A 25,392-nucleotide genomic window follows, 5' to 3' on the forward strand; every position below is an offset into this window, starting at 1 on the left:
AGGTGGGGTAGAGAGTATTTTATATTATTTAAGACTTTGGCGCTAGGGTTCATAGCTTTTGTACTTAAAATGATGTTATCGTAAAAAGTGTTTATTTTATCAATTTTTCAAGACCGTGTCTTTATGTCAAATTAAATTCTGAAAATGATTTTTTAACAAAGAGCTCGGACTAAGCACAAAGTTTAAGAAAGAGCTAGAATGGGGAGGGAGAGGGGGTAATATGTGTAATATAAAAGTAATCTATATATTTAATATAAAAAGGGTCTCATGCACAATATATTTGATTTATTTAATTTAAGTGAATTAGACTTAATAATATTTTTAATGCTATAGGCAAACCAAAGTCTTGTGTAAAGTTTTGTTACAAAGTAATATTTTAATAAGTGCACGTTACGGGTGTATTGAAAGTGATGTAAGGTCTAAGAAAAACCCTTGAACCAACACTACAATAACACCTTTTAGCAGTAATAAATATACACATTAACAAAAAGTATTAAAGCATTTATCAATATTAGTTAATTGCGATTGAATCCAATATCGCTAAAGGCTTTAGAGACATATACAAAAAATGTTAATTATCGCTAAAAATACATATTCCTAAGATGTAAAGAGTTATGTGGTAAATTACTAATTATCACATGAAAGATTTTAAAAGTCAAGCTTTCGACGATGCTTCAAATTATTAAATTTGAACTTTTGTACGTAAAGTTATGTATCCATTCCTAAAGAAAAATATCATGGAAATATCAAAAGAAAACAACAACACATAAAACTTAAAGTCTGATTACAGTTTGATGTTAATCTCTCTATCAGTGACTCCTTATCATAGATAAAAACAAATGAGAAGAGTCAAGAAAGACATCTATGAATGGAAATTATGTTATAGTTGTATCTCAAATGAAAGATACAACATACAAATGTGTATCTTTCACTTGAATTTTCATTTTGATGTTTACTCATTAAGTTAACGTAACCTAACTCTATTTGTCAATAGCAGCATGTGTTAGATATGTCATTCAAGATTGGAAGGATCCCAAAAAAAAAAAAGCATATTACATTAATGTGCCTTTTAACTTGGTCGCATTTTACATTTATGCCCTTCAACTTTGGGTGTGTACAAGTAAATATTTTAACTTGTATAAAATTAAACAAGTATACACATGAGTCATATGTGTGACATAATACACATAGGACACCACGTAGGATGAAAATTGTCATGTAGGTTCCCACATAGGACATATGTGTCTATTTGTTCAATTTTATATAATTTTAAGTGTCTACTTGAGCACACTCAAAGTTGGAGGGCATAAATGTGAGTTAATGCCAAGTTAAAGGACGTATGTGTCTATTTGTTCAATTTTATATAATATTAAGTGTCTACTTGAGCACACTCAAAGTTGGAGGGCATAAATGTGAGTTAATGCCAAGTTAAAGGATATATTTATGTATTATGCCTAAAAAACACTCTCCAAGAAAATTCAGATGTAAATGAAGCATCACATATTGTTCGATACGAATAAAACTATTTTTTTTCATATTTTATACACAATACATACACTAGCAACTGCAAGTTCAACAAGGCATCACATGGATAAGGGCATCCAAAAGTATTCAAAAATAAGAACAAGACCAACAAACTGATAAGGGCATCAATCATTCATTCACACCAAATTGATTGTCACAAAGATAGATGTTTATTTTATTACATAACAACGGATTTAACAATACAGTAGTGACAACTAAAACAAACATTAGTAGTACAATAATACAAGAAAAGCACACATTAGTAGAACCACGTACTTAGGTTTAGCATTTAAGGTAGGAATTGTTGTTTCAAATCTTGTTCTTGTACCAATAAATACCCTTATCCTTTTCTTTCTCCACAAAGATGCACTCATTTATATCCCTCCACATTGCCTTTAAAATTGGTGTATCATCAAATTTATAGTATTCTCCCAACAATGGTTTGATAGCTTTTGTTGCCTCAACTGCATGGTGATGTGATATGTATGGAAATATATGATGCAAAACATGTGTATCAGTAACATTGTGAAACACCTTATTTAAGAAACCATAGTCTCTATCTACTGTAGCTAAAGCTCCCCTTAGAAAATCCCACTCAGTTGAATCATAATGTGGCAATGAAGAGTGAGTGTGGTGCAAAAGAGTGATAAACACTACAAGCCCATTCACAATAAGAAGGGGTACCCCATAGATGCAAAAAACCCAAGCTAGGCCTTTTATCATAGTAGCGCGATACAACAAATAAGTTGTTGCAATGACACCTGCATCTGAAATGTAGATTTGTAGTCTCTCACGATCACTATATATTGGGCTATATGGATAATAGTGACTTGCAAAACGGTCATATTTTTTTCCTGAGACATTGAAGAGCAAGTACAAAGGCCATGCAAAAGTAAGGGTGAAGGCAAGTATGAGTAGTCTTCCTAGTGGATTATTCAAGTATTTGTAGTACCATCTTAGTTTTGATTTAATTCTTGGTTTGTAGACTTCATCATTCTCAATGGAAGCAGTGTTGGAATGGTGACGACGATGACTATGTTTCCATGCAAAGTATGGTGTTAAAAGTGCAGAGTGTAGGATAAGACCAACGGTGTCATCTACCCATTGGTAATCACTGAAGCCATGGTGTCCACATTCATGAGCAAGGATCCATATTCCTTCCCCAACACAACCTTGAGCAATCCAGTAAGTAGTCCATGCTACATAACTATATGGGGATGGAATGAGGTGAAAGTAAGTGTTGGCAATGTAGTAAAAGATGGAGACAAGTATGAGATCCTGAATAAGATACGAGAACGACTTAATAAGAGATCGTTCAAAGCAGTGGGGAGGGATAGCCCTCTTTATGTCACCAATTGTAAAAGGCGGCTTTGAAGATGGAACTCTTTTCGCAACATCATTTTTCTTTTCTTCTATTTTACTGCTCATATTACCACCACCTCCCATCCTCCTGCATCCAATAATTTATTTTAGTTAGTTAGTATAATATAACACAATATATCACTCCCTAAAAAAATATTATTAAACTAAAAAGTCTACAATTATTGACAAGAAATACCTCAATATATTCAAAAGTAGAGAGAAAAAAGTCTTTTGAGTTTTACTTTCTCAGATTGTGAACAAAGTTTCTCTATATATAATGCATATATGTAGGGGAATGGGACCCAGCAGCCAACCTACTTTGACCGAGGTTTTTATCATGCTATTTTACCAAGTTATTTATGTATAGTTATTTCAGATCGCCCTCTATTCCAGATCATGAACTAGATCATAATCATTCACAATGAGTCCATACCTTTCTAGGAGAGGTATTCATGTATTGGTTATTTCACATTTTACCCGGTATATAATAATATATAAAATTCACATAAAACTTTGAAACTGAGAATAACAACACTCCTAGACCAAATTTTGCATTCCAAAGCAGATAGAACTAACAAATGTATTAAAGTTGAAAGGGTAAAAATGTTCATAAAGGTAATTCACATAAAAACTTTGAAACTAAGGATAACAACACTCTTAAACCAATTCGCATTTCCGAGCTGATGAGACTAACAGAATTCCATTTTGAGACTCGTAGCTCCAGATGTTGACTAAAGTCGTTGATGGACTTAGGAGCTTCCAACCTTTAAAACTTCCAAAAAATTTAACTTTTCGATCCCGCTACAAAACTGACCTCATAAGCTGATCCAACGAGACTCAGGGAAACTATCGAGAGGGGTAAAGAGGTAATTTTTCAAAATATTTCCAAAAATGTCACTCAAGGTTATTACAGTTGGGTGGTGACATTTCAGAAGGAATTTTTTTTTTTTTTATCACTGATTCAATCAAAATATATGTGGAAATAGTCACTAAATATAAAATTTTAGTTGGAAAATAATGATTTTTTAATAGTCTAACAACTTCAACACTTCTAATAATATTACCAATAGAGTATACAATTTTTTTTTAAAAAATAATATATATTTCATCTTTTTAACAAGTAAAGGTATTAATTGGTGAAGTTCTTTCACATATGAGCACACAACCCTCTAAGGACTGAGGTTGGTTTTTCAACTCAATTTATGAATTGAGTTATTAAACTCACAGTGAAAATGATAGTCTGGTCAACTAATTTATTGGTAGTTAAATTAATATCCTCACAAAACTAACGAGTCGAGGGCTATAATATTTAACAAAGTACACATTTAGATCTTTATCCAAATTAATTATATCCTTATATTATATAGACTATATAGTCAACAAAAGTGGCTATAATATATGCTTGGCGGCTGCATGAAATTGCATGGATAGACAATCTCATATTCTCAAGTTTATTTAAGCCATAATTAAGTTATATTCGAATTTAATTCAGCTTCAAAGTGGATATCGAACACTTAGGTGAAAAAATAAAATAATAAGTTATATCTATGATTGAACCAATTTTAAAAATTTGCATATGATTTATGAAGTAGCAAATTTTATGAAGTTTAGTAGTCGGGTTTTTCAATATGATATTGAACACTGGTAGAAACCAAAAAGAAGTTATATCGATGACTAAAGCAATTTTAAAAAATTTGCATATGAAAATGCAAATTTAATTATATGAAGTATGGTGAATTGCTTGTACAAATAAATTTCAGATACTTTTATCTAAGTTTAAACATATGTGACAAAATAACTGAAGTTTGAAATATCAATATATCTAATATTTTATGAGATATATTCGGAACTAAAAGTAATTTCTATGCGGAAAGATTTTACCAAAATCAATATATAAGGTTAATGAACTCGAATTTGTGTTCTGTACAGCTCTTGAAGTTCGAAGCATGATTTATGACTTAGTTGGATGGTTGAGACGGATCCCGAGGAGCTCGGGAGTGTTTCCAGCTCTCTCTTGAGTTACTAGTTAAATTTCAAATCTTCAACCAAAATTTGAAATTTATGATTCACCAATGAAATGCTAGACTCTTGAATCATGACAATTTTACTTGATTTGATGGCAGTGATGTATTTGAAAAATCTCTATTAGATTTAAATTTTTAGTGTACATTATGTTGGATAGGTATATGGTGGTTAGAGTGAATACATTTAAGAATTTGTATAAGTTAAATAACCAGACATAAATATCCTACGTGGCATTCTACATGACAATTCTCGTTTTATGTGGCGTCTTGTGTATTATGTCACGTAGGGCATGTGTGTCTACTTGTTCAATTTTATATAAGTTTAAGTGTGAACTTGTACACACATCCAAAGTTAGAGGTATAACCAGATGTAAGTACTCCTTCATCCCTAATCAAAGGTCTCGGGTTCGAGTCCCCCAAATAGGTACAAAGTCGCCTTTGTTAGGAAGCATTTTACCTCCAATATAGGACTTTCCTACATAAATTCAAATTTAGTCGGACTCCAATGAAGATATCGAATATCGGATGAGAAATAAAAATAAATAAAAAATTAGAGGACATAAATATGTAAATTAAAAGAAATATTTATGTATCTAAAAAGTCTCTATCAGATTTAAGTTTATAGTGTACATTATATTGGATGGGGAGATGGTGGTTTATATAGAGTGAATAGACATGAAAACATCCAAACCTAAGAAAATTTATGATCTGTATGCTGTTGGGTAGTGAAATTGAATGGTGTAGAGTATCCGGAAAAATTGAATTTTCCATAATTTAGGCACTTAAATTTGTATAACGTTGCACAAATAGATACATATATTCTACATGGCATCCTAAATAACAATTCTCGTCTTATGCGACGTCTTATATGTATTATGCTATGTAAGACGTGTGTGTCTACAATTGTTCAATTTTATACAAGTTCAAGTATTTGTTTGTGCACATCCAAAGTTGGAGGAGGATAAAACCCGAGATAAGTTATAATTCATTCTTAATCGGTGGTCTCGGGTTTGAGTTCTCCTGAGTACGAAGTCACCTTTGTTAGGGAGTGTTTTACTTCTGACGTGAGACTTTCCAGTGTAAATCTAAATTTAGTCAAATTTTAATACAGATACCAAACACCAAATGAGAAACCTAAACGAACAAAGTTAGAAGGCATAAATATATAAACCTTAAAAGGCACATCTATGAATTTGAAAAATCTCTATCAGATTTAAGCTTTTAATGTACATTATGTTGGATAGGGAGATGGTGGTTAAAGTGAATAGACATGAAAATATCCAAATCTAACAAAAATTATGATGTGGATGCGGTTGGGTAGTGAAATTTAATGGTGTTGGGTATCTAGAAAAGCGGAATCTCGCATAATCTAGGTACTTTGTGTATAAAGTTGAATAAATAAACATATATGTTCTACGTGGTATTCTACATGACAATTCATGTTTTATGTAGCATCGTACTATGTCACATTGGACGTGTGTGTCTACTTGTTCAATTTTATACAAATTTCATTGTATACTTGTGTACATCCAAAGTTTGAGGGCATAATTATATGTAAGTATTCCATTATCATTAACCAGAGGTCTCGGGTTTGAGTCCCTCTGGGTACAGAGTCGCCTTTGTTAGGGAGTATTTCACTCTTAATGTGACACTTTTCGATGCAAATTTGGATTTAATCGAGCTCCAATGCCGATAACGAATACTGAATGAAAAAACAAAAAGAAGAAAGTTAAAGGACATAGTTGTATGAAGCCAAGTAAAGGGCACATTTATGTTTATTCCACTGAATACCTAACCCATGATGGTTGAAGCAATTATTTGTGCTTTGTATTTTTCATTTGAAATTTCTAGGTCAAAACTCGTGCAAGGATTTAGCATTTGCATTCTTCATTTATTGTTTTTGGTACATAGGAAAAAGTTTTCATTCTTCAAAATTCGTAGATGTCTTTCTTGATTCTACTCTTTGTTTTATCTACTTTTGTATTAATTTTAAGAGGAGCTGTCCATGTAGAGGATTATAAACGAGATCCACTATGAAATTTCCATGGCAAGACTTTTAACCGATGATAAAGGTAAAGAACATTATAATTTGGCATAATTATAAACGCGTCCTTTAATTAACTTGACTTCAGCTGATATCTATATCCTCTAACTTTAGATGTGCACAATGTAGACACTTAAACTTGGCTTCAATTAATATCTATACCCTTCAACTTTGGATGTACACAAGTAGGTACCTAAACATGTATAAAATTAAAGAATTAGACACATGTGTCCTACATGACGTCCTATGTGACAATTCACATCATACGTACATGGCGTCCAACGTGTAATTAATGTTGGGCTAAAAAGTAATTAGGGCATCATGCTGAAGTTTACAATTGCAAATCATACGGTTGCAGATAAATTAGACGACACATAAAATATACTAAAAGAAATATATACTAATATATGATATGACTAATTGACCTACATATTTATAAACTAATAAAAAACATAAAAATTGTAGAGAGAAAATCTCCTCATAAACAAAAGTCACTAAACGACTACATGATTTTATTGTATTATGTTATGAGAATAAGGATCTTCAATTTATAGATCTCCAAACTTTTTCTCTAACGAAAGAATAAACTAAATATGGAAGAAAATTATATTTCCTTTTAGGAAAAGTTAAAGCATTTATGGTAATACTTTGATTTTCCTTCAAGAGAAAAATAAATTTCAAATAAGGTAAGAAAATCATGGCAAAACCCTAACAATTAATATGTCATGTAGGACGTGTGTGTCTACTTGTTTAATTTTATAAAAGTTTTAAATGTCTACTAATTATGCATACCCAAAATTGGCAAAGCCAAATTAAATGCCGCATTTATATATTATGCCTTATAATATTCTTTAGGGATGCATTCATAACTTTGTGTACAAATTTTCACTTAATGAGTAGACATTACAATGAAAATTCAAAGGAAAAGGATATATTTATGTGTTTGAAATTTCCACATAAACACTCGTACAAGCACTTGAGAAAACAATGACATTTCCATTATTCTACTTTCATCGTTGTCTTTCTTGACTAAGCTCATTGTTTTATCTGATTTTGCTTTATACAAGAGATCCACTATGATTACTTAGAATCACTTAAATAGAATTGTAATTAGACTTTCGTGTGTTGTTGTTTTCTTTCGAAATTTCCATGGTATGCCTTATGAACAATACAAAATGTAAACAACATCCCAATTTTTTTTTGAACAAAAGTAATGCCAGACGATTTGAACCGTTGAAAAATTAGATTCGAACATCTTTTATTGAATACATAATTCACTATATATCTTTTTAGGCATAATACATAAATCAGTCCTTTAACTTGACTTCCTTTCACATTTATGCCCTTTAACTTTGGGTGTGCATAAGTAGACATTTTAAATTGTGCAAAGTTGAACATGTGTCCTACGTGACGTACATATTACACATAGGACACCACATAAGATGAAAATTATCATGTAGGATGCCACATAAGACGTGTATGTCTATTTGTTTAACTTTATACAAGTTTAAGTGCTTACTTGTGCAGACCCAAAGTTGGAGGGCATAAATATGAACTAAGGCCAAGTTAAGTGCATATTTATGTATTACGCCTATCATTTTATATGTTATTAGGAATTGTGATCGTTTAAAATTGGATTTAGTGACTCATTTGAATTTTTAAAATCTTAAGAATTTATTTTATGAGGCTTTCACAAGACTGTAGTTTGCCTACCCAACCAAAGCTTGGAGATAGACTTATGAGTAGTCTGCAAGTAATTTATGTTTCAATAAATAATAAAATCGTATTATCATTTATGCTATCTTTTAGTAAAAAATATTTTTTTTTTACTTTACTTGTCGAGTTTGAATTTTACACATTTCTTAATAAATAATGATTGACGTATGAATTTTATCATATTAATTGATATGTAGTCTTAGATTTTGGGAAATGATTTGAATTGAAGTAGTTAATGTTAAAGAAAAAACATGAAAAAAAATACATTTTTCTTTTGATATGCTAAAAGTGATAAATAAAAACAAAAAAAAAATATTTTTAATATACTGGACAAAAATAAATGAAGAAAGAAGGATTTTTTTTATATATATAGAATTCAATACAATATAAGATAATTATTTGAGTGGATAATGCACAATGTTTGGTAATTATTTTTTATGCGTTTACTTAATGAGTAAACTTCAGAATGAAAATTCAAAGCAAATGGACATAATTGTGCGTTGTAACTATCATTTGAAATTTCTAAGCAAATGGACTTGACATTCTTTTATAGTTGCCTCTTTTGACTTTAGGGTCATTTGGTGTGATGGATAAGAGGAGTTAATTCTAGGATAAATTTTAAGTATCTTTTATTTTCTTGTTTGGTTGTAAAGCTTGGGATAACTTATCCCAGAATTATGAATTAGTACCGGGATAAGTTATCTCTCACATTGGATGGTATAGTAATCCCGGAATAAAATAGGTAAATGACAAATATATCCCTTTAAACTCTTTTTATACATCATTTTTCACATTTATGTGTATTTACATTATTTTTAATATCATGTATAATAATATTCACTACTCCTTATTTTTATTATAATTATTCATATTATTCTATTAAAAATTACCCTATACAAATATAATTTTTATTTATGATTTTTTATTTGACTAATTCTTATGTTTATTTATATTTTGATTTCTCATAAATCTTCTTCTCTTTAACAAACTTAAGAGGGAAGTTTTATTTTTAAGCTAAATAAGAAAAAAAGCTTTTATTTTTAAATACATATGGTATTTATCATGAGAATACATAAACAAAAATATTTAAGATAAATAAAATAAAAGTTTTATTTTAAAAAATAAATAACTAAAGCTTGCAAAGAAAATATAAAAAAGTAAAATAAAGTGAAGCGTAATTTTGTAAACAAACATTTTTTTCTTAAAATTTATCAATATATATTATTTTGAATACAACAAATCAAACACTCAATAAGAAATAATCCAACACAACTTATCCCATCATAATTAATCCCAATATAACTTATCCCAACATAACTCATATTATATACCACTGTAGTGAATATGTCCGTAGAGAAAAAGGAGATAAAGCACATGTATATTTTTGAACTATTATCGAAATTTTAGGGACACATCTAAATTTAATAGAAACTTATTATCTCCTAAATAATTTTTTCCTGTATTTTTTTTGGCGAGAATATGCTTATTCTCTTGGAAGTAAGTGAGGCAAAGAAGGAGAAGAGAAAATCTAATCAATATTTAGACACATATCTTTTTTTAATTGGACATTTTAGAATTAGTTAGTACACATAATTATTAACAATAAAAAATTATATATATTAAATTTTTTTTCTTTATAAAATATTTATTCTCCTTTCGCTTTAAACTTTTTTCTTTATTAATTTCTTATCTTTTCACTTTTAATTATTTTTAAAAAAAATATTTAAAAAAAAATAATAATTTTTTAAATTTAAAAAGTGGACTTCTAAACTTTTTTTTTTAATGTTTTATTTGGTTTCTTTACTTATTTTGATATCCTCCAAAATTAACTTATTTTAAATACAAGACATTTGAAATTAAATTTAAAATCAAATCAAAAGGGAAGACAAAAAATTAAAAGAATAAATAAAATCAATAGAATAAAAAAAGAGAAATACAATGAATGAAGTTAAAAAAAATATTACGTTGTGTTTGAGAAAAAATTAAATAAAAGGCGAATTTAAAAATAAATAAATATTTGTTAACTTAATTTAATTACCAGGAAAATAAAATAAGAAGATTTCAAGTGATTTAAAATGGGTATTTCAAGCGATGCGCTGCATCTGTATCTCCGTTATGTGTAACAAGTTTCTTTTTGGGTTATATAAAGGGCACTGCCATTTAATAGTTAAAATTATGGCTGATTTTTATTTTATTTTATTTAAAAAAAGGATGTCCGCCGAGTTTTCATGTATATATTATTGTATAACTTAACATAAATTCATAGTGTAAGACCTAAATTACATTATATCCCTACTTTTTTTTATTTTACAAAAATCCCTTCAAACATCAGTCATCCGGATACATAAGTTTCATCCGGATACATTAATTGTGATACATTATACAACTAGTTTGTTGAGATTAAAAAGGAAATTAAATATAAAATTAAATGCCAGTTCCCCAAATCATGCAAATCAAATTGATGTCAATCTCTCCCAAATAACAGCTCCAAACAATTCAAATTTCAAAATTTTCTTCTCTCAAATTCTCTCCCAAATCATAACTGATCCAAAAAAAATAAGTCGACAATTTTATATAGTTATGTATCATATAAAAAAAAAAAACTATGAATATGATAAAACAGTGTTGCAGATACTTAACAACATGCGATACATCACAACATCTGATACATAACTATGTTACACACATAACAAAGTTATGTGTCATATACATAACTATAAATATGATACAAACTAATTTTGTTATAAAACATTAGTGTTTATGTATCAACGTAATATTTGATAGTGTCTACCGATACATAGGCTTCTACTAGTTGAATAAGGCAGGGTGTATGTGTCGGTAGTAAAAGATAACGAATTTTGTAATATTTGTGTATCCAATACATAACTATGAACATGATACATACTAATTTGTGTTTCCTTAAATTAGGGTTATGTATCAAAACTAATATTTGAAAACAATATATTGTACATGATAAAATTGTAATGTATCATAAAGGTAAAACGAATGAATTATACATTAATTTAAGAATCAAAATCAACTAGATACATTAAAAGATCTTAACCATATGTATTAGAAAAAAGATGAACAACAAAAAATCCAAAAAAAGCCAACAATCTGATTTGCTGAAAGGAAAAGAAATGATCAAGAAATCCTTCTACGCTTTCTCTGTTGCTCTACATCAACTCCCGTATCTTTTTTTTTCACTTTCAACAATGGCGTCACCTATGGATCTCGACCCAAAGCCCTAACCAGAGTCACCAACAACTCAACATTTTCCTCCATTTTTTGGACATTTTTTCCACAATCGATTTTGAAGTTGAAGATGCATCCTTCTTCGATTAAATTTGTAAATGAAAAAGCTAAAAAAATAAATAAAAAATTGACTACCTCATGATGGAGAAAGAAAAAAATAGATGAAGAATAACATCTCCTTAATTACTTGCAATTGATAAATCAGAAAGAGAAGATTTGAAATTCAAAAATAGAGTGATGGAGATAATTGTCACTCCCCGAGCCTACACCCTGGACGAGAATAGCACTCGAAGACCATTGTTGGCCTCAAACGAACCCTTGGCCTGGCTACTTAACTCAGCGGAAGACTTAACTCAACACAATATAAGTTCATAAAACAGCTTAAATGATAAAATCTGGCCAAAATGGCAACTTATGTCTCAAAATAGAATATCTGTAAATACATAGATGAGAAACTCAACTACTATCTAACTGTCTACGAAGCTTCTATAATACTGTGATGGATGTTGGGACAGACCCCACAACATCATAATAAAGAAAACTAGGAAAGCAAATAAAAAAGTCCTCCGGAATTCAAGGAGGCTCACCATTGACTCTGGAGTGCTCGACTAGATCAACGACGCACTGGATGCTGATCCTGGTTACCTGCGTCTGCATCATAATAAGATGCAGGCCAACTGGCATCAGTACATTGAATGTACGATTATGCGAGTTGGAATGCTAAACAACAACTTAAGCTTGAAAGGAGTAAGAAGGAACACTTACTCTGTACAACTCATGAATAACTGAACTCAATATAAAGCAATAAGACACATGCAATATATATATATATATATATATAAAGGTTGTAAAACAGTGTAAACAACTTAGTTCGTTAAAGATAAAGCAATAACAAACTCAACTTTACTTGTATATATAAAAGTAATATAACTTTTGTGGGAGATTCTCTAACCGACAACCACCACTTTGAGCCTAAGTGATGATACAATGTTTCACCTCATGTTGCCCAAGGACCATCCTATACCTTGCCGTGATATAGGACCTTACTTAACTTAGTGGATCCACTAGTCTATGCTAAAAGCATCTTAAGGAGTCATCTAAAAAGTATGATCATTTACTACCCATGATAACTACATGGTTTATGAAGACTTGAGTTAATATGAACTCGCATCCCTATATCGGTGCTCAATACTACTCCCAAAATATACTTAGCTCATAAGTGTTTTAAACAACTTTCTTTCTTTGATTTGAGATAATTACTCAAAGCTTAGCCCAAAGGCTCTCTTGGAATCGATGTTCCCTTTTCTTGCTCAAATGTGTAAAAACATTTATAAACTCTTAGGGAATACTTAGTTCCCTTATAACTTTTGAGAAATGAACTCAACTCTTTACTCTTTGCTTAACTTGAAAACTTGAGTCTTAAAACGAAGTTAAAACATTGTTAAAGACTCTTGAAATCTTTAAGAAACTTTGCTTTGACTTGCTTCTTAACTTCTAGACTTGACTCTTAACTTCTTTGACTTTGATCTTAACTTTCCTTGAATTGGATTATGGATTCAAGGTTTATGATCTCATGTTTATGGATGATTTCATGATGTTTAGATGTACCTTAGAGTGTTAGAATCAACTAGGAAACATAGGTACATCACTTAGGAATTAGTACGAAAAGGTGGGGGGAGAATGGGGAGAACTGACGTCCCCTGGCGCTCTGAGAGGCGCGGGGCGCCAACCCTCAAACTTCAGAGGACCAGCTGGGGCGCGCTGGCTGGCGCGTCACCCCAAGGAATGCACTTCAGAGCCCCTTTTGGGGAGCGCTGGCTGGCGCAACGCCCCACCCCCTTCCCTAGGTTTTTGACGATTTTCTTCTCCGTTTTTCATCTCTAAACCCTCCTAACTTCCATGGTTCTTTCCCCAAACCTTTAGGATCAAAAGTACTCTCAACTTACAACAGATCTAACTCGAAAATCCACCCGGAAACACGAATCCAATCAACAAGAAACTTCAACAACACAACCAATCAAGAACTTAACGACGTCCTTCAAGAACTTCACTTTTTAACATGTAAACAACCCAAAATCGCTGAATTGAAACAAGTTGGTGTGTGGGTGAACTAACCCATCACTAAAAGATCTCATATACCTTAATAGGGATCACCCCCGATGAATTCCACTCCAAACGCTTGACGTTCTTGGCGAAATCTTGGCTTTTCTCCCTTTCTTTCTTCTTTTCTCTTTTCTCCAAGCCCTAAGCATATTCTAATTTTCCAAAACTGAATTACGTTCTGTTTTTACCCCAATAAATCCCTAAAAACGAATTAGGAAATTAATTAGAGAAAAGACTACTTTGCCCTTCCCTAAATCCGGATTGGGACTTTCCTCAATCCAACAGCCCAACTTCCGAAAGGCATATCTCACTCATACGATGTCGAAATCTTGCAAACTCGGGGGCGTTGGAAAGATATTCCCAAGGGCTTCCCAACCATATCAAGAAATACTCCTAAATCATCTTGAGCTAGGAGTTATGGTTGGTTGAAAATGACCAAAACTCACTTTCTTAACTTGGACAAAAATTTCCAGATTTCCACATGCTTTCCTAAAATGAATATTTTCAGATTTTAAACTCTTTCTAGTCGTTTCTAGGTGCGAGATGTTACAATAATTGATGATACGTGACTTTAGGCATGAAAAGGAAAAAAAATCTTGGGGTAATAGTTTACAGTGATGTATCCGGAAAAGTGAGAGAAATTATGAAAAAGAGGAATTTTTGTAATTTTTTAAAATGGTAGGGAATAATAGAAAATAGGTAAAAAAGGATGTATAGTAATGTAATCATTTTTAGGGAAAATTTCATAACTAAACTAACATTTAATAGTTAATTATGCTACATGACTATAATTTAAATTAATTATGAAAAACGGTTATTATTTAAGAAAATGGCTAAGCTGAGTCCCACTTTTTCTGTATCAAAACGTGTAAAATTCCTTTTCCCCTTTTATACAAATTTACCCACTATCCCTCTTTACCACACCCACTTAATTTGCTCCTTAAATCTCTCAACCCCCATAAATCACTCAAAAATTTAAATTTTTTGAATCAACCCTCCTACCGTGCAAAATCAATGCCAAGTAACCTTTATTCATTTTTTTTCGTTTGTATTTGTATAATTTTTTCAATTTCCCCCATTGTTTCGTAGTTCCACAGTCATAATCTTGATTCCTTCAATATAATCATCACACTAATTCAAATCGAGGAACATTCTCCATCAAAGAGAATCACTAGAGGTATACATTTGCATGCAACAAATTCGGTTGAAAGTCCATCTTTTTCATTGGGATTAACTCGAAATTTTGAAGGAATTGCAAGTTCCATTGTCAAATATAAAGTTATTGATTCAAACATAGTAAAGGAGAAGATTAGAGCTAAGTTTCACGATGATCCCATTAGAACGGGGTTAAAAGCTCCAAAGAAAAAGAGAAGAGGAAAAAAGAGTTCATGATTCTGATTTGATGTTTCCTGGAAAAAAAAAAGGTACAAGAAACATCTTCCAGTAAGAATATATGACAAAAATAATTGTGGAAGATGCTTATGGTACAATGGACCAACAGGAAGCAGAAGATTATGCGGTATAGCCTTGTGTTCCTATTTTTTCTATTTGTATATGACATAATAAATGAGTTGTAATTTTAGTTAGTTGTATATATTACATAATTATTAACCAACATATGTATAAATAATTAGTTATGCTATTTGTATGATTACAATTCTACAAGACAAATATTGTATAGTTATACAGTTACAACTATTTGTATAATGAAGATTTGTTATTTGTATATTTCATATACAATTTATATAATATAAGTTCAAACTGTCACATTTACAAACTGATACAAGTAAATGAAAACTATTCAATTTACATAATTGTTCACTTAAAATATACAACGAATTGTATACAATCTATATAATATGGAGTTCAAACTGTAACATATACAAAACTGATAAAAGTCAATGAAATATTATTTAATTATACACATTTGTTGACTTAAAATATACAACGACTTGTATACAATCTATATCATATATAGTTCAAACCATAACATATATAAGGTGATATAAGTAAACGAAAATTATTCTTTTTTTTTTATTTTCCACCCGGTGTCCAAAATCCATATTGGAACTCTGACTAAATCCGGATCGCGCTCTGCAGGGCCCATTCGGGGGTGGCGCTCCCAACATTATTTTCTCCATACTCAGCGTTCGAACCCGAGACCTCTGGTTAAGGGTGAAGCCCTCCCACCAGTGCACCACAACCCATGTTGGTAACGAAAATTATTCAATACACACATTTATTGACTTAAAATATACAACGAATTGTATATAATCTATAGTATATGGAGTAACATACAAACTGATATAAGTCAATAAAGAATTCTTCAAGGGAAAAGGCTCAAAAAACTCGGGTATAGGTTATTAAGTGGATTTGGGCTGTGGGTTTGAAATTTAATGAATTAATTTATTTTAAAATCAACCAATAGTATTGTGCCACGTAATAAGTGAATTTTGTAATAATATTTTCAGATAGAATCGTTAAAAATAAGGGAAATTTAAAGCAAAAAATTGACGTCATGAGCATTTTTGACCTGAAAGTTTAACGAACGATATTATTATATCAAAAGCCATAATTCAAGAATATTTTAGGCTCTTTTCCGTTTCAAGTATTATTATTTTTGTTGTTCATGATATTGTCAAGGGACCTGGTGAACAATATATTTATTACTTCCTCCGTTTCACAAAGAATGGTCTAATTTGACTTGACACGGAGTTTAAGAAAATAAAGAAGACTTTTGAATCTTGTGGTACTAAATTAAAGTTATGTCAAATGTACAAAATTGTCCTTTAATCTTGTGGCCCTAAACATGTCACGTGAAAAGCTGAAATTAAAATGTTACCAAAAAAAAAAAAAAGTCATTTTTTTTAAACACACTAAAAAGGAAAGAGATCATTCTTTTTAAAACGGAGGAAATATGTGAATAGTATGCCTTAAATAGTATGATTGTAACAGAGATTTTTTATTCTCCTTTCATTGCTGAGATTTCACAGTACTGAAAAGATGTTTCTTGTGTTGTATAATGTGTGAACGAAAAATGATGGGTTTATCCTAAAAAGACATCAAGAGAACGGATGCGATAATATGAATAGTCTCTTTTCACATTCAATGGGTCGTGAATTGTGACTTTTTTGATAGGTTGTAATTTTTTTAATAGATTGTGACTTTTTTTGATAGAGCATAATATCACCTTTTCATATTACCATCCTTTGTTTTCTATATATAAAAGAGTTTTAAGTCGAGTCTTTGTGTAATTTTATTGTTAAATATTGAGTTCATTGAAGTTATTGAAGTTTAAGATACTGCTACTTCTTTAATAGATATATATATTTTATCCTGGAAGAAATAATCAACAACCTTAGATACAGTGAGAAGATTGAATTTCTTAACCACACAATAAGTTATGTGGTCTCGAATATTTGTTTATATACATATAAGTTTTCTATTTTCTAATTTGTTCTTATTTTTGTGTTGAATACGGTACCCATCATATAATATGTCGGTAAGTAATAATTTTCCTAGACAATGTGTTTGATAACATATCAAATATTTAAAGTTGGGATAAGACACAAGTACCCCCTAGATTATTATCGAAATTTCAGAGATACACCTTAACTAAACTAAGGTCTTATTACTCCCCTTAATTCATCTTTTTTTGTATTTTTTGTACACCTTTTGGCTTAAGTGGCACGCTCCGTGACTCCACACAATTGAGGCGCGTGGGAGGTATTTGAGTGCCATGTAAGCCAAAAAGGTGTATAAAATTACAAAAAGATAAGTTTAGACGGTAATAGGACCTTAGTCTAGGGGTATACTTGTATTATGCTAAACTTTAATTTAGAGAAATTATGTAAGTTCAGACACAATTTTTTTGTATTTTCGATCGCGTATGTTGGAAGTTGCTTGTAAAATGATTGTAAGAGTGAAACAGTCTCACCAGTGCACCACTGTCACGCCCCGAGCCTACACCCTGGGCGGGACCGGCACTCGGAAACCATTGCTGGCCCCAAGCGAACCCTTGGCCTGGCTTTCTTAACTCAGCGGAAACCTACTCAACAGAATAACTCAATGCTATGCAGAGGCATAAACAACTTAAATGATACATATCTGGCCAAAAAGGCAACTCGAGTCTCAAAATAGAATACTTACATATATACATAGATAAGAGACTCAAAACTAACGGACTGACTGTCTATGAAGCCTCTAAAATACTTAGATGGATGTTGGGACAGACCCCACAACACCCTAATAAACAAAACTAAGAGAACAAAATAACTGAGCCCTTTGGAAGCAAGGAGGCTCACCACTGACTCTAGAGTGCTCAACTGGATCAACGGCGTGCAGGATGCTGATCCTGGGTACCTGCGTCTGCATCATAAAACGATGCAGGCCAACTGGCATCAGTACATGGAATGTACGAGTATGCGAGCTGGACCGCTAAAAACAACTTAAGCTTGAAAAGGGAACAAGAGATCACTTACCTTGACTCTGAACGACTCATATACATAACTGGACTCAAAGTAAAGCAATAAGACACGAGCCACACATATAAAGCTTGTAAAAGAATGTAAACAACTTAGATCGTTAAGGATAAAATGACAACAAACTCCACTTTTCTTTTATAAACATAAAACAGCTTTTGTGGGAGGTTCTTTAACCGACAACCACCACTATGAGCCTTAGTGATGATACAACGTTTTACCTCACGTTGCCAAAGGACCATCCTATACCTTGCCATCGATATAGGACCTTACTTTTGCTTAGTGGATCCACTAGCCTAATCTTGCGTGATCATCTAAAAAGAATGATACGACAAGTCCCATGTTGGCGCATGGTTCTTAGGGAGAGTTGAGTTAATATGAACTCGTGTCCCCCAATTCGGTGCTCAATACTACTCCCAAAATTACTTTGGCTCATGCTTTTAAAATAACTTCTTTCTTTGATTGAGATAATTACTCAAAACTTTAGCCCAAAGGCTCCTTTGGGGAAAGAAAACATGATTCCCTTTTTATTCAAATATAATAGCATTTACGACCTCCTTTGGGAATACTTAGTTCCCTAATAACTTTTTTTTTTTTTTGAAGAGAATTCAACTTTAAACTCATGACTTAGCTTGAAACTAAGACTCTTACTCGACTTGAAACTTCACTTGACTTGGAACTAGCTTTCCTTGAATTGGAATTATGAATTCAAGGTGTTCGATCACATGTTATGGAAGGATTCTTGAACGCTTAGACGCACTTTGGAACGTCGAAAACAACTATAAAACATAGGTAAATTACTTTGAAACATGTATGAGAAAGTGAGAAAAGAAGAGGGGAAACTTGGCTGAGACTTCAGATTTCTGGTGACACAGATGGGACTTACGGTCGCCATCGACGGACCGTAGATGGACCTACGGTCCGTACTGCAGGTCCGTAGATTGCGTCAGAGATTTTCCCCAGAATTTCATTTAAGAAAAAGACTAAGTGTTGGCCTACGGTCATGACTTACGGTCCGTAGGTCAGGTCACGGACCGTCGGTCGCGACCGTAGATCGACGCCCCATAACCCCAACTTCTGTCCCAATCGACGGTTGACCAGTACTGACCGTTGATCTATCTACGGTCCGTAGGTCAATCCCGTAGATGGGGATCGACAGCCCAGAAACTTCTGCAAATCGATGGTGGATCAACCTCTAAAGGGTCATAGCTCTTAGAATCATAATCCCCTCAACATACAATAGGTTTCAACTTAAATATACGACCCAATCATGTCTCACAACGTACAATAAATTCAACAACACCACCAACAACCTCAACAACAACTAACAACTAACAACTTCAACACTTCAATAACAAACTCCCAATCTTTTCTCAAAGCAAGGAATAAACTTGGGGTGTGTGGGGGAAAGGATCAACCCACACGGAAAAACTCACATACCTTGATAGGGATCACCCCCGACGAATTTCCACAATGGTCTTGACAAATCTCCTCTTTCTTCTCTTCTTCTTCTTCTCCTTCTTCTCTTCTTCAATCACAAGAACCCTAACTCTTTCTCTTACCAAAAATGGGACAAAAATGATCCAAAGATCATCCTAATACAACAATATGAGCTCAAAAGAATTGGCTAGGGAAAAGACTAAAATGCCCTTAATGATTCCCGGACGGATCTCCTTGACAACTGCCCAACTTTCGAAGGTCATAACTCCCTCATACGAACTCGGAATCGAGCAAACTCGGCGGCGTTGGAAAGGTCGTTCCACGAACTTTGCAACCATAACTGGAATTCCACCTAAATCATCCTGAGATAGAATTTATGGCTGTTCAAAGTTGGCCAAAATTTCACATTTTCCATACTTAGCCAAAATTTCCAAAACTTTAAATTCTTTCCAAAAAATGAAAATTTCCAATTCTAAGCCTCTTCAATTATTTCATATTGCCGGATGTTACAACCACAACTATGTTGGTAGTACTATTGTTCATTAGTGTAGCATGTGATGAGAACCTAAGATACACACTACTAAATAGTTACTATTTCCATTGAAAAATGTTCAGTGGATTTCCAATGGTATTTTTTGATTGAATCGGTGAGAAAAAATTATAATATTATTTTCGTACAAAAAAAATTAGGAAGTTTCCTACTATTTTAGGAGAACCTATTTTTCACAATGCATTTTTTCAATGAGTTGATTTGGTGGAGAATGGATGGAAAAATCATGCTCTATAACACAGATTTTCCACTATTGTTGTCGAAAAATCTTTATTTCTAGTAGTGACACATGGTAGGATTGGTTCAGAATTAATACCTAGATACAAAGTAATGAAAATACACAATCCAAAATGTTTAACTATTCCATGTAAATAAATTTTCAAATACTGTTTTTGTACCAATAAACACCTTTTTCTTGAGATTCTTTATCTTTCTCAACATAGATGCACTCCTTGAAGTCCCTCCACATTGCCTTATAAATTGGGGTACCATCATATTGGTAGTATTCTCCTAATACTGGCTTGATAGCTTTTGTTGCCTCTATTGCATGGTAATGTGGAATCGATGAGAATAGATGATGCATAACATGAGTATCCGCAATGTTGTGGAAGAAGTAATTTAACACACCATAGTCTCTATCTACCGTAGCTAGAGCTCCTCGTAGCCAATTCCACTCGTGTGAATCGTAATGTGGCAATGAAGAGTGTGTATGGTGCAAAAATGTGATCAACACTATGAATCCGTTCACAATTAGGAGGGGTACCCCATAGATGCATACAAGCCAAGTTAGCCCTTGTGTGCATGCAACGCGATACAATACATAACTAGTTGCAATTACACCTACATCAGAAATGTAAATTTGTAGCCTTTCACGATCATTATATATAGGGCTATATGGATTATAGTGGCTTGCAAATCGATCATAAGGTCTTCCTGCCACATTTATGGCATAGTATAAAGGTAAGCCAACGGTAAGGGTAAATACAAGTATGAATAATCTTCCTATTGGATTATTAGCGTATGCTTTGGTGAACCATTTTAGTTGGGATTTGGTTTTGGGCACATAGTTTTCATCGTTCTCAAGGGAAGCAGTATTGGAGTGGTGACGACGATGACTATATTTCCATGAAAAGTATGGTGTTAAAAGTGCTGAGTGGAGGATAAAACCAACGGTGTCATTTATCCACGGGTAATGACTAAACGCCTGGTGACCACATTCATGGGCATTGACCCATATACCTGTGGAAACACAACCTTGAACGATCCAATAAGCGAACCATGCTAGGTAAGAGTATGGAGATGGAAGGACATGGAGGTAAGTGGCGGCGATGTAATAGAAGATGTAGATTAATATGAGATCATGCACAAGATAGTAGCATGAGCGAATAAGAGATCGCTCAAAGCAATGAGGAGGGATGGCTTTCTTGATGTCACTAAGTGTAAAAGGGGGCTTTGAAATTGGCGCTCTTGGGAGAGGATTTTTCTTTTGGTTGGTTTTAGTTGTTGGAGCAGACATATTACCACCACCTCCCATTTTTGCTATAAAAGAAGAAGAAGAGGAGGAAATACCTCAAAGAAGTGGTTGGAGATTTCTCTCTCCCATTTCCTCTCTCTTTATAGAAGTAGAGAACAAGAGGCTAATGGTTTGATTAACTCTATTCTTAAAATTTCATTTGTTTGACTATAGGTAATAGTAGAAAGTTTTACTCCCTCAATTTTAACTTTTTTGTCTGTAGTTTAAATTGATACGAATTTAAAAAAGAGTAAAGAATCATTCTTTTTAAAAAGGCTAGCTAGTAACACAAACAAATTAGAACGAAAGGAGTATTATTTTAATTAAGTTCATATCCATCAAGCAAGCGTCATGTTCGATCATAATTTGATTTGGGCTATCCCCAGCCGATCACCTGAGGTTTGCAATAGGCAGAGTGTTGGTGTGACCCACCAATCCCCCTCTCAACACCTAGCGATAATAGTAAGGACACAACTTTTTCTAACCAAACTCATTAAGCAAGTGTCATGTATGACCATGATTCTGACTAGAGTCATCCCGAACCTATCACTTGAGGCGCTCCATTGGCAGAATATTGACGTTACCCAATAATCATCCTCCCAACACTCTAGCTTGCCATGAAATTTGAAATTTTAAGGAAACTACAACATATGACAATAGTCTAATCACACTAGATCTCAGTTAGATAAAACAAAGACCAGAGAAATTAAATTTAAGTCAAGAAAGGCAACTACAAATGAAGAATGAGAATGTTATTATTTTCTCAAGTCCTTGCACAAGTGTTGACGTTGAAATTTCAAATTTAAGATACACCACACAAATATTCTCGTACACTCAAGTTCTTGCTTTCACTTAGATATTTTGGATCCGTTACAAAATCATGATTTAAAATCAAATTAATTTAAAGTTAAAGTCTTATCAAGTTTCATATATATCCAGTTGTACGAATCACCAGTACGCCCCGTGGTTGGAAGCACGAGCGCCTAGTTGGTCTCGTTGTTGTGATGTTCAGAAGTTGGTTAGTTCACTACTTTGGGGGCAAAAATTAGAATAATGGGGTCTTTTTTCACAAAATATAAACTCATTAGTCAATTTTTACATTTGATTTTTTTTCATATTTGGAATGTTATAAACTATAGTACCATTCCACCTAAAACATTTTGGGTGCAGGTTTTCTTAAAGTTCTAATCCCTTTTCTATAACGAGGTTTCCAACAATCTATAGCTTTAAGAATAGTTTGTGAAAAAGTAAAAAGATAATCTTCATAAATTATTCTTTAACTAATGTCATTAACCAACTTTTACTCTCTTAAAAGGTGTGTGTTACCCCAAAAATTTATTTATTTTGAATCGGAGGAAGTACATGCATGGTAAAAAGTAAAAACGATAATAGTCAAGCAAGAGACTAATCACACTGAATTAAGCTGCATTAATCACGTTGCAATTTCCACACTATAATAAGCAATGTTTTAAAAGGTAGGACCATGAGGCGAGAAGTTTTATGTAATATGGGGCGAGACGTAAGCCCCGAGACATGAGGTGTAAGTCTCATGGATCTACGGTGCATAGTTTCATGTATATTCAGTTTTATAATTACTAAGAAAATAAGTAAAAGTAAAACTTTCAATGGTTTACAAATAAATTTTAATAAATAGCGTATAATATATAGAAATTTTTTTATGATTTTTATTTGAGATAAGTATTTAGTAATAATCAATAATGAAGAAAAAACTATTATAATTATTTTTTTTGAGAAATATCATTACACCAATAATAAAAAATATATGATTTAAAGCAAAAAAAGGTTCAAAAATAATAATAAAAGAATTAACGTCCGGACATACGTTTTTATGCCCAGGACTTACGTTTTTACGCTCGGGGTTTATGCCCTAAATTCTAGGACTTATGCCCTGTGGATCTACGTCTTCAATTTGCGCCCCGAAACATTTTTAGTAAGCCTCGCCCCGAGACTCACCCCAAAATGTTTTTGAAAACACTCATAATTACTATATTATAGAAGAGTCTAGGAATGACTACCAATGTTCCAATAAGATCACTACTAATGTCCAATATATTTATAAAATATATAAGTGGGTCCCACCACCTTCCACTTAAATACTACATATTATATATTATTAATTACTATACTATAAATCACTACTAATATCCAATATATTTATCAAACTATATAAGTGGGCCCCACCACCTTCCACTTAAATACTACATACTATATATTAATTACTATACTATAAATGACTTAAATACTCCATATTATCTATTACAATAATTAACAATTATTTGACACTTTAAATTCTATCAATGCCATATAAATTAGGATAAAAACCTAACATATAATATTTAAATATATTTAAAAATAATATAAGTAATACTATACATTACAATAATTAACAGCTTAATTATTTAAAACTTATATAAAAAATTTAATTGACTCTCTAAATTTTGTTGGTACCACATAAAATGGATTATATAATAAACATATATTGTTTGAAATTGACGAAAAAGAAACAATAAATTACAATAATTAATAAAAAAAATAGTCGACGAAATTGACAAAAAAAAAATTATAAATTACAATAATTAACAAAATAAATCTCTTGACTCCAACAAATCTATCAATTAATGCCACATAAATTGGGACATGGCAAATAACATATATTATTAAAAAGTTAGGTTCAAAATGTACTATAAAATACAATAATTAACAACTTAATATATTAAAGAGACATATAAAAAATGGTTAATATTTGAAATTCTGCATCTGCCACATAAATTAGAACAAATAGACTAATAACTATTATTTTCAAAATTATGTTTAAAAAAAGTACTACAAATCACAATAGCTAACAATTTAAAATATTTTTAAAATCATATAAAAATTTCAATAACTTCTCAAATTCCATAATATGACATAAATTAAAAAAAAAGTGTTATAAATCATAATAAATAGTACAATATTTAAACTACTTTAAAAGCATTATAAATTGTAATAAATAATACAACAATTTAAATTACTTAAAATTTAACGACTTAATTTTATTTTTTAAAATGTATTAAAATTTTGGTTAATTGTCAAAACTTTACATGTGCCACATAAATTGGGACATGGACAGTCACACATATTTTTTTTAAAAAATTACATTAAAAGTATTCTATCAATTAACAACATCTATTGTTTGTAATTGACGAAAAAGAAACTGTAAATTACAATAATTAACAAAATACTCCATATTATCTATTACAATAATTAACAATTATTTGACACTTTAAATTCTATCAATGCCATATAAATTAGGATAAAAAACCTAACATATAATATTTAAATATATTTAAAAATAATATAAGTAATACTATACATTACAA

General features: G+C 31.7%; 2 protein-coding genes across 2 annotated transcripts; both read right to left on the minus strand.

Moving 5' to 3' along the window:
- Nucleotides 1–1,671: 1,671 nt before the first annotated feature.
- Nucleotides 1,672–3,113, minus strand: LOC125820249 (delta(12)-fatty-acid desaturase FAD2-like). Its single transcript, XM_049499687.1, has 2 exons — nucleotides 3,083–3,113; nucleotides 1,672–2,974 (listed from the first exon to the last, which is right to left on the minus strand). The coding sequence occupies exon 2, from the start codon at nucleotides 2,968–2,970 to the stop codon at nucleotides 1,834–1,836; it is 1,137 nt and encodes a 378-aa protein (XP_049355644.1). The 5' UTR covers nucleotides 2,971–2,974; nucleotides 3,083–3,113; the 3' UTR covers nucleotides 1,672–1,833.
- A 17,737-nt stretch (nucleotides 3,114–20,850) lies between these two features.
- On the minus strand, nucleotides 20,851–22,057 carry LOC125820248 (delta(12)-fatty-acid desaturase FAD2-like). Its single transcript, XM_049499686.1, has one exon. It carries the CDS (start codon nucleotides 22,031–22,033, stop codon nucleotides 20,879–20,881), a length of 1,155 nt encoding a protein of 384 aa, XP_049355643.1. The 5' UTR covers nucleotides 22,034–22,057; the 3' UTR covers nucleotides 20,851–20,878.
- Nucleotides 22,058–25,392: the final 3,335 nt, after the last annotated feature.

This window comes from Solanum verrucosum, unplaced genomic scaffold (genome assembly GCF_900185275.1).
Source record: "Solanum verrucosum unplaced genomic scaffold, falcon-dt-bn FXZP01000229.1, whole genome shotgun sequence".
Classification (NCBI taxonomy): Eukaryota; Viridiplantae; Streptophyta; class Magnoliopsida; order Solanales; family Solanaceae; genus Solanum; species Solanum verrucosum.